The 15914-nt window shown below is 51.5% G+C and overlaps 1 protein-coding gene across 7 annotated transcripts in view; it reads right to left on the reverse strand.

Moving 5' to 3' along the window:
- The window catches only part of LOC144734788 (tropomyosin alpha-1 chain), a 41894-nt gene extending 29697 nt beyond the window's left edge, over nucleotides 1-12197 (reverse strand). For 4 of the 7 annotated variants that reach the window (XM_078617166.1, XM_078617165.1, XM_078617164.1 and 1 more), the window contains exon 1: nucleotides 1382-1826. In XM_078617166.1, coding sequence (XP_078473292.1) covers nucleotides 1382-1516 — 135 coding nt within the window. In that variant the 5' untranslated portion in view covers nucleotides 1517-1826. Of the gene's footprint in view, nucleotides 1-1381; nucleotides 1827-10283; nucleotides 10410-11885 lie in introns of those variants that run through there. The other 3 variants (XM_078617162.1, XM_078617161.1, XM_078617160.1) reach the window with 2 other exon arrangements.
- Between the last annotated feature and the right edge of the window lie 3717 nt (nucleotides 12198-15914).

Below are 15914 nucleotides of genomic sequence, written 5' to 3' on the forward strand. Positions count from 1 at the left end.
CCAGGTGAGGGGGCTATGAGGAGACCAGGTGAGGGGGCTATGAGGGGACCAGGTGAGGGGCTATGAGGGGACCAGGTGAGGGGGCTGAGGATAGGAGGTGAGGGGGCTATGAGGAGACCAGGTGAGGGGGCTATGAGGAGAGCAGGTGAGAGGGCTATGAGACCAGGTGAGGGGCTATGAGACCAGGTGAGGGGGGGCTATGAGGGGACCAGGTGAGGGGGGGGGGGCTATGAGACCAGGTGAGGGGGCTATGAGGAGACCAGGTGAGGGGGGGCTATGAGACCAGGTGAGGGGGCTATGAGGGGACCAGGTGAGGGGGCTATGAGGAGACCAGGTGAGGGGGGGCTATGAGACCAGGTGAGGGGGCTATGAGGGGACCAGGTGAGGGGGCTATGAGGAGACCAGGTGAGGGGGCTATGAGGGGACCATGTGAGGGGCCTATGAGACCAGGTGAGGGGGGCTATGAGGAGACCAGGTGAGGGGCTATGAGGGGACCAGGTGAGGGGGCTATGAGGAGAGCAGGTGAGGGGGCTATGAGGAGACCAGGTGAGGGGGCTATGAGGGGACCATGTGAGGGGGCTATGAGACCAGGTGAGGGGGGCTATGAGGAGACCAGGTGATGGGCTATGAGACCAGGTGAGGGGGGCTATGAGGGGACCAGGTGAGGGGGCTATGAGGAGACCAGGTGAGGGGGCTATGAGGAGACCAGGTGAGGGGGCTATGAGGAGACCAGGTGAGGGGCTATGAGGAGACCAGGTGAGGGGGCTATGAGGGGACCCGGTGAGGGGGCTATGAGGAGACCAGGTGAGGGGGGGGGCTATGAGGAGACCAGATGAGGGGGCTATGAGGAGACCAGGTGAGGGGCTATGAGGAGACCAGGTGAGCAAGTTGCGAGCTATCGCAGGCTGCCCTCCTCCTCCACTCTGAAGAAATCCTCCACACGTTGCCTTCTACTACATAACACGACCACGGCCGATGGTGCTGCTGATGAATTTGCTAAAGACAAGAAATGTGATGCTGCGTTGGTTGCGACGGCACGAGTCAAAACACGTCACGACGAGGAAACTACACACACACACGTACGGTACAAACAGGCGACGTTTCGGGCAAACGGCCTCGCCCAACTCTCCCTCACCCCTGACCCCTACCCTTTCAATCTTCCTGCCATGCCGAGGAGAACCCGTCGCCCGAAACGGAACTTCATGACAGAGCTCAGGTGGAGGAGGGCGAGGGGGGCGCTGGTTAGGCAACTAATCCACCACCTTCAACCCTAAGGGAGACAAGATATCTTCTATTTACGTTTTAAAAAATACCACCTACCCACCATCAACTCCCTCCTCCTTCTCCCACCATCACCACCACCATCACCATACTCTCTTACTTTCTCTTTGCCGTTAATCTCGGAGTCCAGCAAACTCTGCAGTCTCGAAACGTTGTCTTCTGTCTCGTCGGCCCTTTCCTGCAGCGCTCGGATCTTCATGCGCACCACCTCCACGCAGTTCACGACCGTAGTCATGGCCGCGACGTTCCGCCACCACCACCAACAGCAGGAGCAGCAGAAACCCACACGGCCAAAAGCACCGCGACCCCGGAATTCAACTTTAAACCTTCGCAGGAACACTGTGGGGGTGGTGCAGCTGGGGCGGTCTTCTCTGAAGGTTTTGCTTTAAAAAGTTAACAGAGTTGTTGTTGTTGGTGGTGGTGGTTTGGTTGTTGTCGTCTTGAAGCGACTGCCTCGCGGTTGCTGCTGTAACGCATTGAATGTCCTTGTGGTGGCTGTGGTGGCGGTGGTGGCTCACGGCTACCTGGGACGGAGGGGAGGGGTGGCGGGGGGGGGGAAACGCCTCGATGCGGTGACGTCACGGGCCCGCCCTATAACCCTCATCACCCACAAAGACAAAAGAATCCACCACGTGTAGCCTTCACAGACTGTAGGGGCAAGTGCTGTTGGCGAGCACCTATGAAGGCCCGCACGGCACACGAGGGGGGGGGGGGTAGCCAGCACCACCACGCCCGGCCGCCTTTGTCTCCCCCAGGTGGCAATGGGTTTCTTACGCACCACACCAGGTATTACTCATTTGAGGCTGAGTCGACCTAGGGGAGAGCCCAGCACCGGTTCAGATAAATCGTCACCGGCGTTGTCACCGTGAGCGGGAATCAAACTCGGGTCGCCGGGTTCGTAGCGCAGCGCGCTAACCGCTATCCCACCGCTCCCCACACGCAGCCACACACACACCCATTCATTAGTCACCACTCAGGTATTCAGTCGAAAAGGTATCATTCATTCATTCGGGGTGTTCAAAGTGAGGCGCTGTTCGTTCATTCATTCACTCCTCACCACACCTCGGATGCTGTATTGAAGTGAGGTTTGCCATTTCATTTAAAGTGCGGTTTGGCTACGTACGGTGCGAATGAAGTTCAACATAGGCATCCATATGGGGCCGTCCATAAATGACGTCATGCGATTTGGGACGATTTTTGACCCCCCCCCCCCATCGTCACACGGCGTCACAAAAAGTCAGACCCCCCCTTAAATATGACGTCACAAAGCTCTGCCCTCCCCCCCCAATAAAATAAAATGCTTCAAATCGCTTTAAACTATTGTCATTGTAGTACGCATTTAATGTGGCGCTGCACTCTGACGTTGTAGGAGAAAACATTTATTAAAAAGTCTATTTAATTAAGTAGAACGTGTTGTCTATATTTATTTAAAGTTGCGCATTTTGATGTGACGTCACATTTCTCAACCCCTTCCCCCTCGTCACACATCGTCACAAATGTCTGACCCCCCCCCCTAGGTGCGTGACGTCATTTATGGACGGCCCCTATATACATATAAGCGAGTTGTCAATTCGCGGACTAACTCACACGAGGTGTAATTAATCACTGGGGTATTCAATCGAGGTGTAAGCCATGCACTTAGGTAGGCAGTCGAGGCGTAATTAATTAATTTACTCACTTAGGTATGAAATTTGGGTGTCATTAATTAATTCACTTAGACATTCAGTAAAGGTGTTATTTATTCACTTAGGTATTCAGGTGGGGTGTAATTCAATTACATGGTTAGGGGCCGTCCATAAATGAAAGTGTACATTGCCTAGGTGAGGGTGTTATAATTGTATAATTCTTTTCCGCGGGTACCCCCTGTAGTAGCCTCGCACACCACCAGGGGTCCGTGGACCACAAGCCGGGAATCGCTGCTCTATGCCACGCGTTCGACAATCCAAGTTAACTAGATACAAGTATTTTTGGAAAACAGATGATATTTACTGTATTAAATATTGTAATAATTCCAGTAGCATCGTTAAATTTACAGGCCCTTATTAATCAACTGCTGGTTAATAATCATACTCTGATACAGTTTGTAATTCCCACAATATTTCGCAGGCATAAATGACCCCCATGACTCATGCTGTTTCAGTCGTAGGAGTTGTTTGACCATACTTCACCACCCTGGCCACTGCGGTTTGGTGAAGGGTTTAATACATTTTAAGTTAACTAAACTATTTTATTTTACCAGGTAAGGCCCACTGGGCTATATAGCTCGTTTTCAGAAGCGACCTGGCCACAAATGATAGCTCATAAAAGTGGCTTATCACGTGGAAATGTATCGCAGCCAACTGCTCTAAACGCATGGATTCCAAATGTGGAGGGAAACACTGGAGGGCCTGGAGAAAAATCCACGCGACCACGGGGAGAACATGCAAACTCCAAATATACAGGTGCCAGGGTTGGGATCGAACCTACGGCCTCCTGTATACCAGGCGAAGTAGTTAAACATCTCGTTCTTAGCAAAGGGTTTGGCGAGGGTTATCCAGCACTGGATTAGCCGTATCACTCGCCACCCATGTTGGTCGTAGCCGGGGAATGCAACTCAGGTGGCCGGGTTCATAGCGCGGTGCGATAACCACTCCATCACCCACCGCTGCACCCACTCCTATAAATACCGCGGCGTGTGCCCAGGTTTTTGCTCAAGCATGCCCTTTTTGGCCGCGTCAGGTTGGATGAGCCCCTGTGGGCTTTGCGCGCACACACACGCACGGCTCAGGAGGCCATCCCCACACCCACTTGCCACGTCTTAAATAGCAGCAGAGTTGAACCCCTGCACTCGCTCACCCCCTTGGAGGGCAGTTTTTTTTCTCTCTCTCTCTCATCGTGGTCAGCGAAAACCGAGAGAGTGCCGCTATAAATAATCCGTGCACACTCAATAGACCGTAAATAACAATTACGAGATGCGAAAGTTAATTTTAAGAGGAGGCTCGCCGCAACGAGATCTGCCGGACCAGAGGGCCTTGTTGGGTTAAAATCGAGGGATGACTTTCAATTTGGATAACAAATTTACCCCTCCCCCCACCCGCTCCAACCTCCCGGCAGGGGTTCCAAGTCCCCAATTGCTGCAAATGCGAACCACTTCGTCTAATAAGGGATTTTGCACCTACCACTCGGCAAAATGTTCAGTTTGCCAATTTACCGCGACCAGTACACGAAGGACTGATCACCCGTAGACAATTATTATTATTAATCCACGCGATTCATGACTGGCATTTATAATCGTGTGCTGGCTATGAGGAATTGCGTCAAACAAATCATTGCAGTGCCCTTTAGTTGAGATACCGTTGCATGTGGATGTTTCATTAATCTAAATTGTAATATGCTGCGGAACATATCGTGACCCCGGCGCGACAGAGCCACGTTTAGGTGAAATGTTTTTAAAGTTGTTTTGAATGTGTTTGGAAAATCACGAAGTCGTCATTTAAAATACCATTGCATTGGCGAGCGCATGTTCAACATGATGAAGATATCGTACTCGGCGTGCATATAATGTGCACCTTAAATAACCTGAGATGACATACATTGCCAAAAGCAGACCGCTGCACTGCTGTTCCATATTCCAGAGTCAGGTTAGAAACGTTGCCTTCAGTTGCACCGTGCTATTTGTAAAGTACTTGTAACGATACATTAACAAACATTTGAAGTCAACTATATACCTCTAGATTTCCAAAGTAAAAAAAAAACCATTAGTATGACCTCTTCATCGTTTGTCACCTTGTTAAACTCATAGGCCATCATTCACATCAACTTGCATCTTTATCTGCGTGACATTTTCGCTTTATATTCCGTGCCGCTTAAAACGAGATAAGCTATTGTAATCGGCGACAGTTACGGATTAAGCAAAAAAAAAACAAATCACGCACGCACGCACAACAAATATGCCCATCCCTTCTGTTTCATCTTGGAGACCAGCAGTGACAGGATTACCATGTAAAGCCCTGCGCTAAAAATACGAGCCTTGCGCCTGCAAGGGGCAACATTCCCAAGTCGTATCGCCTTTCTGCAGGCCCGCTTCATCACGCCCGCTCGCCCAGATGTATGCAGGGCTGACAAGAAGGAGGGGAAGCGGTGATGGTCCATTGGGGGGGTGGTGGGGGGGGGCCTAAGCACAAGTTATATTTGGAGGGCCCTCCCTGTTAACGTATCAATATCCGAGTGAGATGACGCACCCACGAGATGGACTATCCAGAGGTCCCTCTAGTGACGTGATCAATCAATTGCAGGGCTATCTATGTAACCTTTTTTTTCCGGAGAGGCTAAAGCCTCTTCTTATTTTTTGACCATTTTGATACTGGTAAAAAAAGAGAGGTCCCATATACATAACTGCTCAAGCCGAGCTATGGTCTAACACTGGTGGTGAGACAAGTCCATAAAGAAGGCCGTCTCTGGTGCAGGCCAATCAGTTTCTAAAACAATGCAGACATTGACTCGAAGCTTTCGGTAAAGTGACTTTACCGAAAGAACCAAGGAGTAATGCAAACATAATTATCAGAGCATGTTTTGTTTGCATGTTTTGGCCACAGGTACGTGTGGTTAATGCAGACTTGATGCCTTGCAATGTGTCTGTTTGGCGATTGAACATCTGAACACTTCCTGTTTTTTTATATTCTTGGTTCTTTCGGTAAAGTCATGTAGAAGGGAAATAATGAAATAATAAAAATATTCTCACGACGTTTTGACTGCAACACAAGCAATCATCAAATTATTTTATTATTATTTCCCTTCTACATGACTTTACCGAAAGAAACAAGAATTTGAATCCCTGCAGTCACAAAAGCTTTAAATCAAAATTTAAAAACCTCCTGTTTTATTGCCAGAAATGGTAAAGTCAATTGCAGAGCTGCACCTTCATCACCAACACCTTGGCGAGTGAGACGACAGAAGGCATGCAGACTTCTATTGAGATGATAGGGGTGAAGGCAAATGCCAGATGCGGACATCGTGGACGTGAGAGGTGAATGGGATTGTAATGTCCATTAGCCTTTTATGTTTATTGGGATTTTAGTTGACATTTGATGCACCCCTCGTTTTGTTTCACGAATCCAGCCCCCCCTCCCATTGAGCCACTTGGGGCAATACGCTTTCGAGCTGTGTGTTGATGCAATTTAACACTCGGTAGGCTTTCTCGAGCGATGTTATTCGTAATAAATGTTTATTTTCTGGCTTTCATCGCCAGCGAAACGTCGTACTCGAATTGTAAATGTTGTGGGTTTACTCTCCAACACACCGGTGTGCTGTCCAAGTAACTAATTGGCACGTTCTGTTTACATTACAAACTTTACTAATTCGGCTTTGTCGGGTGGTGATGGTGGTGGTGGCTTCACGACACATTTATATTTACGCGATTTAACCCAACAAAAACATCCCTTATATCAATATTACTATTACGTGTGTGTGAGCGTGTGTTTATTCCGAGGTCGACTCAGCCTCTAATGAGTACCTGGTGCGGTGTGTAAACCTTGTCACTCGGGAGACAAAGGCGGCCGGGCGTGGTGCTGGCCACCCACCCCCTCGAGTGCCGTGCCGGCCTTCGTAGGTGCTCGCTAACAGCACTTGCCCCTACAGTCTGTTACAGGCTACACGGGAGGTCTTTGCATTTTTTGTGTGTATTTTATTTCCTCGTGCGTATCCCCTGCATGTCCTGGGTCGCTCTGCGTTTGCTCGACTCGGAGCGGCTGTCAAAAGTCCCCGAGTCTAATTTCCTCCCCCCTCCCCACCAACACTCTCGTACCTTGGCGTTGTCCCCACGAGACACACGGCCTTGTATACCTAGCCGTGTTAAATATATTATACAGCGGCGTACAGGTGTGTTTCCTCTTCATAGGCGACAGGTGCCGCCATAAATCAACAGTGAGTTCAGATTGGGTCGCCGATTACAGCCCCTGCAGTTGGAGGACACGAGGCTGGGGGGGGGGGCCAAGGAAGTTGAGCTGCTGCCTCTTCTCATCATCTGGCGGTCGCCTGATGATGCTGGTTGTGATCACCGGCGAAACGTCGTTACCCGAATTGTAAATGCTGCAGTGGGTTTACTCTCCGACACGCCGGTTAGTGCTGGACTAGTAGCGAATTGGCACGTTGCGTTTGCGCGACACAGCCTTACTAATTTGCCGTGTCGGGTGGTGGGTGGGTTGAACGACACATTTAGATGTAATCGATCCAACCCCCCCCACCCCAAAAAAAACCTCTATTACGAAGCCTCTTCTGTTATTTAAAACTTTTTGTTGTTGCCGAGTTCAGACTTAAAGGCCCCCACGTGCCAGACGGCACAGCAACGTCGAAGTTGGGACTTCGATTTCGAGTCGAACCGCGTTTCTTGAATCGAGCGAGGTTACTGCGAGAGCTTGGGGGGGGTGGGGGGGGGCACGGTGGGGAGGGGGGGGTGGCAAAGTCGAGCTGCGCAAAAGAGAAAGAGACCGAGGCGTGAGCCGCAGAAGCTGGATTCAGACGCAAAAAATTTGAACCAACCTGGACCGCATGTGGAGGGTCATGAGCCGCACAAGCTACGGTGCTATGATTAAAGTTTGTACGTGGTGACACACATGTTCAACAACTTATTCTTCTTCTTTCGTACGGCTGATGATGGAGGCGCAGAGCATCAACTACAATTTCACATTCAGGGTGGTCAAGCCAGACAACGACCGCGTCGGAAGCAGCGGACTGTCTCATCGCTGTCCCACTTCTAGGCTCCCCGCCTTCACCAACTCGTAGTGGCCCAGCGTGGGAAGTGTGGTCAAATAACCTCACCCCCCCCCGCACCCCCAACAGAGGGCAGGGAAACCCCCCCCCCCCCCCATTGTTGTACTGTGTTTCTATGCTCCCACTTCTAGGCTCCCCGCCTTGACCAACTCGCACTGGCCCAGCGTGGCGGAGTGTGGCCAAATAACCCCTCCCTCCTCATACCCCCCCCCCCACCAACAACCCCCATGTCATCGGGAGGCCCTCGTCCAGATTGGCAACGAATCGATTCTCGAAAATCGAATTGTGCCCCCGTGAATCCTCACAACGGAGTTGCCGGTTCGGCGGGGTGTGCAAGTCGTGCGCGCCTCCCATGAGAAGGTTGAAAAAAATCGCCACTACTCTTAGTTTTTTCGGTAAAGTCACGTAGGTAAAAAATGAAATAAAAATTAATAAATTTTTTACCTACGTGACTTTACCGAGAAAACTAAGAGTATGAATCCTTGCAGTCACGAAAGCTTCAAATCTAAAATCGCCACTCTCGAGCGAGTGGCCTGTGGCGTTCACACGCAAGAGCCACCGGCCACAGGGAGGGCTTTCTCTGCGCGAAGGCGTTGGCAGTACACAAATATGAACAAAACCTGCACGGCCCTTCTCGGTCTGTCACGTAGTGAACTGAACACTGCCTGGGAGACAGCCAAGCTGATTGAGAAAGAGGGCTCCCAGTATGGATGGGAATCGAAGTTCAAATCCTGGCCAGAGTTAACTGAAGTGTCTTGAACTTATGATGATGATGATGATGTTATCGTCAGCGTCGTCGTAATTTATAAAACGATCACCGCCTAATGAGGCTGCGCCAAAGGTGGGTGCAACGATTGCGTCGATTGCGTCGATTGCAAGCGATTTCGACGCTCAAGATATGTTGCGTAACAATCCATTATTTTACGATGCCCGGTAATTATATTGCGAATCTTACCTTTGGGGCTACTGAGACGAACAATAATACAATTGAGACGTAGGAAATAAGAACGCGGGAAAAAAATCTGGTCATTAAAGGAATCGTGACCCCCCCACCCCCCAAATCATGATAGTACATTCATTCATGACAGGGTGAAGACGAACACTCGTAGCGATTATCCGACGGAGAGACTTGGCAATTAGCCTTGCCGCGGTAATGTGGAATTCCCCCCACCGATTTAGCTCTGCCAGGGGACAGGCGCACCGGCCGCCTCGCCTTCACATAATTGAGTTGCCCCGGCGAGACCCGGGGTAGCGGTGAGTGACAACCAACTCGCGGAGCCAGCTTTGTCGGTCCATCTTAAATCGACACGCGGTCGGTCATAAGTTGTGACTCGAGCGGGCAGCCCTGTACCCGACACCGCAACTCTTGTACCTGCTCGTCCTGTACCCTGTAACGCGGTGCTGCACACATGCCACGTGTACATATCCCCACGAAAATAATCGAGAGGAATTAAAGAGAGAGAGAGAGAGAAAATAATAAATGTTGTTTCAAAGGCTTCTACAAGTCGCAATCAACTTAGTTTCCCAGTAGGGAGAGATATTGCGACTGATTTGACCCAATTACACAACACGTGAGCACATCTTGAAATTCGGCAAATTTCGACCGTGATACAGCACCCACAACACGTGGGCCTCACTCTATTTCAAATTACGTCACGGGGCCCTTACACCCCCCCCCCCTCCCCGCAGTATTAACCAGGGCAGCCGCACGTGTCGAACCAGCGAAACCTCCGCCACGAGCGGGCGGGTGCTACCCTTTCGGCCCCCCGTCACCGCCTGCCCCCCCCCCCCCCGGTGACAAATAAGGCCGTAGCCGAGCCGGGAATGCGAAGACTCCCCCCCCCACCACACCCAGCCCCCCACCCAGCCCCCATCCAGCCCCCCCCTTCACCCCCTGAGTGTCGGGAGATGTTTCTTTTTTAAATCCTTTATATTAAGTTCACTTGCTTGCTTGCGCGCTTACGACCGTGCAAATCTTTCGGTCGTTTTTTAACCCCACTTCCCGTGATCCAATCGAGCTAACATTTTGCACACAGACTCGTTGTGCGTGACAATTTATTTTCGTAAAAACATTTTTCCATAACTTTCCACTTTTTAGGATTTTTTTTTCATATTTAATTTAAAATACCAATGTGCTAAAAATGAAACTCTTACTCTAGTAAAACAGAAATGAATAATAAAATAAAACCGATGCCACGCATATAAAGGATTTATAGTGAAAAACTTTGTTTTTACGGGTTAATTTTTTTACTCACGTCAGCCGCTTTCTTCTCGGCGACCTCAAGCTTCTCCTGGGCGTCCTTGAGAGCCTCCGAGTACTTGTCCAGCTCGTCCTCTGTCCCCTTGAGCTTCTTCTGCAGAGCCACCAGCTCATCCTCGAGCTGCGTGTCGGCGGGCGAGGGAAGGAGGAGGGATGGAGGCAATGTCAGGATAAAACCACGAGATAAGTTGTTTTGCAGCGCACACCGCCGTGATGTGTAACAAAGCCACGAATTTAGCGCTTCCGAAATAAAATCAAACCGCCCATTGTCGATGTTCGGGTTGCATCTATCCGTGCGGGGCTTGGAGTGTGATATCTGATCGTATGTCTGGTGGGGTATTCTCCGGGTTCTCTGGGTTTCTTCCGCGCGAAGCCAATTGATCTTGAGCAGAATTGACCGAACATCCCAATGCAAATAATGTAATCGATGAAACCGATGGGTCACTTTAAATTTGTTCGATTGCTTTTTTTTACTTTACAGCCGACCACTCAACTATGAAAGAAAAAACCTTTACAAAATGTTCGTGTCGCCGCTGATCAATTTTTGCGTTGTCTCCCGAAAGTGTCGCTGGAAAAGGGACTCTAAACGAATCTTTAGAAATCCCACGGCTGCGATAGATTTGTTGGGAAACCCCAGTCCTGGTGTCTCCCCACGGTCTATATTTATTGCGTTGAGCAATTCTAAACGAACGCAATTATATTTCGGGGGGAATTAAAATATCACGACAAAATCTTCCATCTGGACGACCAGATGTGTCTACGCTAAGGGGCCTCTGTTCGATCTAATTCAATCACACACACACGGATGGGTTATTTATAAACGTGCAAAACAAGTAATTGCGTGCGATAAAATAAGGATCGTTTCGCAAATATGACACGCAGCGTCGTACGCGTTACACCGCCCACTGTTTCCACTTCTTCAGCAAGAAGAAGTCGACGAAGAGAAAAGACAAATGTCCCCACGTTTTGAATCGCTTGCGATTCTTTCGCCTTGAAAATTTGCGTCCGCGACCCTCCGACGGTGTTTTCAGGTTGCACCGCGCGGCGTTCGGGGCACGGTGTCCGACGTTTCGTTCCACGCGCGTTGGGAGCATCTTCAGGACCCCCCCCCTCAAGTCCGCCAAGCTCCCCAGCACGCGGAGGGAAACATTTCGTGCCCGAACGACGCTTGGGCGACAAAACCCGAAATCACAACCGATAGCTGTGTAAGATATCTTAAAGCACACACACACACGCACACACATGCACACACACACGCACACTCACACACATGCACACGCACACACATGCACACGCACACACTCACACACATGCACACACACACACATGCACACACGCACACTCACACACACGCACACACTCACACACACGCGCACACACACACAATGCACAATAAGCGAGCACAACTCTGCCTGCAAATACATAACTAAGAGTGGACGATCATGGCCCAAAAGAGCAGCGTCTTTGGTCTCACGCAACACGTGGGCGATGGCTCTGCTCGGAGCGCATGAAACCATGAAGACAACTCACGAGCTGGGAGAATGGTGGGTCTGGCACAAATGATCGCTCGACCCGACGGGAAGAGGTTAGACTCTACCTGCTTGGTCTTCTCCTCTGCCGCCTTCTTGTCCGACTCGGCCTGCTCGGCTCTGTCGATGGCGTTCTCCTTGTCCAGCTTCAGCATCTGCATCTTCTTCTTGATGGCGTCCATGGCTGCGGCTGGTGATGGTGGGCAATGTGCTCACACGACGAAAGTGAGGAGGATGAGGGAAGATTGACGGCTTCGGACCGTGACTTGGCCGGCTGCGGCTCAGCGAGGCGAGTGAGCGGAGCAAGCCAACGGGCCGTGCAGATAAGCGCAGGGCAGGGAGGGTGGGGAGGCGGGGACCTCTGATCTGACCGCACCCCCCCCCACCATCACCACCTTCCTAAATCTAAAAGACATTTTTGGAAGTGGCCGCGTCAGTGGCCCTGCCGGCCTATGGGAATGCGGCAAAGAGCCCGAGCGCCGTCCGGGGTCGCGTTGCGCGCTATTTCGTCGGCGAGTGGATGCTGCGGTGCCCGTAAACGGAACGGAGGGGGGTGTGGGAGTGGGAGTGGGGGTGCGTCCTGATTGACGGGCACAAGAGGCAAACCCACTACCACCAGCACCACCACCACCAGCACCAACACCACCAGCACCACCACCATCAGCACCAACACCACCACCACCACCACCCAACTAACAAAATCAACCGGCCGACCGTTCCGACCCAACCCGATCCCCACCCCACGACGGCCGATACCTCGACCCCTCCCGCCCCCCCCCGGGGGGGGGCACCGTGACCCTCGGCGTGCACAGAGAGTCCCGTCTGTATTACTGCGGCCGTGTAATCGTGGCCGTGTAACGCTACGCCAATCTTGCGATTCCAGCAGACAGAGAGAGAGAGAAACGTCAAGCCTTCCACTTCTGACATCTAATTTATTTTGGAGATTAACCCCCACCCCCCACCCCCACCGCACGACACCACCGCCACCCGCCACCTAGAGTTCGTGACATTCCCAAAAAGACAAAGATCCCCCGTGTAGCTTTAACAGACTGTTGGGGCAAGTGCTGTTAGCGAGCACCTATGAAGGCCGGCACGGGCACACGAGGGGGTGTGGTGGCCAGCAACCACGCCCGGCCGTCTTTGTCTCCCCAGTGGTGATGTTTACACACAGCTCCAGGTACTAGTTTGAAGTCGAGTCGACCTAGGGGAGGCCCAGGACCGGTTCGGATAATCGTCACTGGCGTTGGCCGTGAGCGGGAATCGAACTCGGGTCGCGGGGTTCGTAGCGCAGCACGCTAACCGCTACACCACCGCTCCACACATACACACACACAGACACACAGAGACACACAAACACTCATCCGAAATACAAAATATTACCACCCAGGCCCAGTAGAACGGAACACACGGCGCGGAACAAATAAAAGCGGGCGGCGATAATATGTTGGGTGGCTGGGGGCGGTGGATTTGTCTGAGCTCAGTTTGGCTGTCGGAGGCGAAAGCAAGCAATTTGCGCATTAGATGCGAACCCTGGAACGCCGTCGTTCGTGCCGGCACACAGCCATAGTGTAAGATATACACAAGATTATTATTGGACATTAACCGCAAATTCCCCAATGTCCTCTCGTTAATGAAAGAAAATCCTCGCAATGTCTGAAACCTACGCTACTTTTAATTGGATCGATAGGCTGAGTATACGGCCACCTAAATATATGCTCAACGTGAAGACGTACACACAGAGCGATTATACAAACGTATATAGAAATATACACGGTGCTTGATTTTTCAATGGATATGCTGTATATGGGTCGCCCGGTCGATCGGAGTCGGGGCGCCACGGTGTCGAGATGTTAACTACCTCGCCTGGTCTACAGGAGGTCGTGGGTTCGATCACGACCCTAAAACGTGTATATTTGGATTTTGCCGTGTCTCTCTCTCTCTCATCATCACAATGGCAAGGGGATGTCAACTACCTCGCCTGGTATACAGGAGGTCGTGGGTTCGATCACGACCCTGACAATTGTATATTTGGAGTTTGCGGTGTCTCTCTTTATCTCATCATCATCACAGTGGTAAAGATATGTCAACTACCTCGCCTGGTATACAGGAGGTCGTGGGTTCGATCCCGACCCTGACGCCTGCTGTATATTTGGAGTTTGCGTCTCTCTCTCATCATCATCATCACAGTAGCTAGGAGATGTCAACTACCTCGCCTGGTATACAGGAGGTCGTGGGTTCGATCACGACCCTGACGCCTGCTGTATATTTGAAGTTTGCGTGTCTCTCTCTCTCCTCCTCCGGGGGCTAGGAGATGTTAACTACCTCGCCTGGTATACAGGATGTCGTGGGTTCGATCACGACCCTGACGCCTGCTGTATATTTGCAGTTATGTTCTTCCCCATGGTCGCGTAGATTTTTCTCCGGGTCTTCCCGTTTTTCCCTCCACGTTTCGAGACAACATCACCACGCGTTTAGAGTATACGGGCTGAAATGCATTTCCACTTGATAAGCCACTTCGTCGAGCTATCATTTGTGGCCAGGTGGCTTCTGAAAATGAGCCACGTTTAGCTGCGTGGGCCTTATCTGGCAAAAATAAAAAATAGTTCAGCCAAAGTGGCACGGTGGCGAGTAGGCATGGCCATAACGAGATGCACGATCGACGTGGTGTGCCGGGAGTATAAATATTTTTCTGGGTTACGGAGCACAGCTAAAATTAGGCCCAATATTTATATACGCACTTGTATATATATATCGACACATTGAGAAGTGTTTAGGTAACGTTTATCTCCGTGTTGGTCCATTAGCAGTCGTGGGACCCACAAGACTGTGAATTGGATTTCGCTCCTCCGGGGAGGGTCCCTGCCATCTGCTTTAACGCGCTGATATAAGCACGGAGGAATGTGGATCCAGCAGCCTCGTTCACCACCAGGACTTCGTTTCAGCCGGGTCTCTCCGGGTTCGGCCGGCACACCACATCGAGTATATCCGTGGCTTCTTCGGCTGCGGCCACTGCTGTGGTCCCGGTGCGGGCAGTGCGCGTTGCCGGCACAATGCGAAATCAAAACCCGGAGAAGCTTGCTAGAGCTGAATGGAGTTCAAAGGAACTCGCAAATAAACACTTCGTGAAAGACCCAACGCAGGTTGGATCTTCCACGAAGCTGCTCACGTTCAACCCTAAACCGCATCCGCTGCACAAACCGTGGCAGTAGATGCGGTCACCCTGATGCACAAATAGAAAATTAGAAACTCTCCAGTCGTAGTGGTGCGACTGTAATCATCCAGATCAGACCGTGCAACGTGGAACGACGGAGTGCCCCGATCCACAAACACGAAGGCGATGCACTCCGCTGCTCCTGACGCTGTTGTTACCCGGCTTGACCACCCTGAATGTGAAATTGGGGTTGTCGCTCTGCGTCTACGACATCAGCAGCCGTACGAGAGAAGAACACGGTGCCAGCTCACGGTTTAATAGCGACTCGGGCATGAATGATGGCTCCCGGCACACCGCATCAAGTATACTCCTCTCTCTCTCTCTGTGTCTCTGGCTGCTGTGGCTACGAGTCACGGCGCTGGCGCGTGGCTCTTAACAGCTACTTGGGAAAATTAATGGAGGCTCCCGGCACACCACATTCAGGATACATCTAACCTCGGCTGTGGCTCACGAGTCACGGCGCGACCTCGTGGATTTGTCAGCTACCCCCCCCCCCAAATGTTTAAAAAATATATATTTGGTGAGAAAATGTCAAGCCGTGCTCAGGCTCAGCACGCCCACTATACCCGTGTGTGCATGCACGCGCGCGTGAGGAGCGGTGGTGCCGCGGTCAGCGCGGCTGCGCTACGAACCCGGCAGAGAGCCGAGTTCGATTCCCGCTCACGGCCGCAAACACCGGCGACGGATTATCCGAGCCTGTCATGGGCCTTCGCATAGGTCGGCTCAGCCTCAAATGAGTACCTGGTGCGGTGTGTAAACATCACGCCACTGGGGAGACAAAGACGGCCGGGCCGGGTGTGGTGCTGGCCACCCACCCCTCATGTGCCGTGCCGGCCTTCATAGGTGCTACTCGCTAACAGCACTTGTTCCAACAGTCTGTTAAGGC

Source organism: Lampetra planeri, chromosome 53, assembly GCF_965212315.1.
Source record: "Lampetra planeri chromosome 53, kcLamPlan1.2.h2, whole genome shotgun sequence".
Taxonomy (NCBI): domain Eukaryota; kingdom Metazoa; phylum Chordata; class Hyperoartia; order Petromyzontiformes; family Petromyzontidae; genus Lampetra; species Lampetra planeri.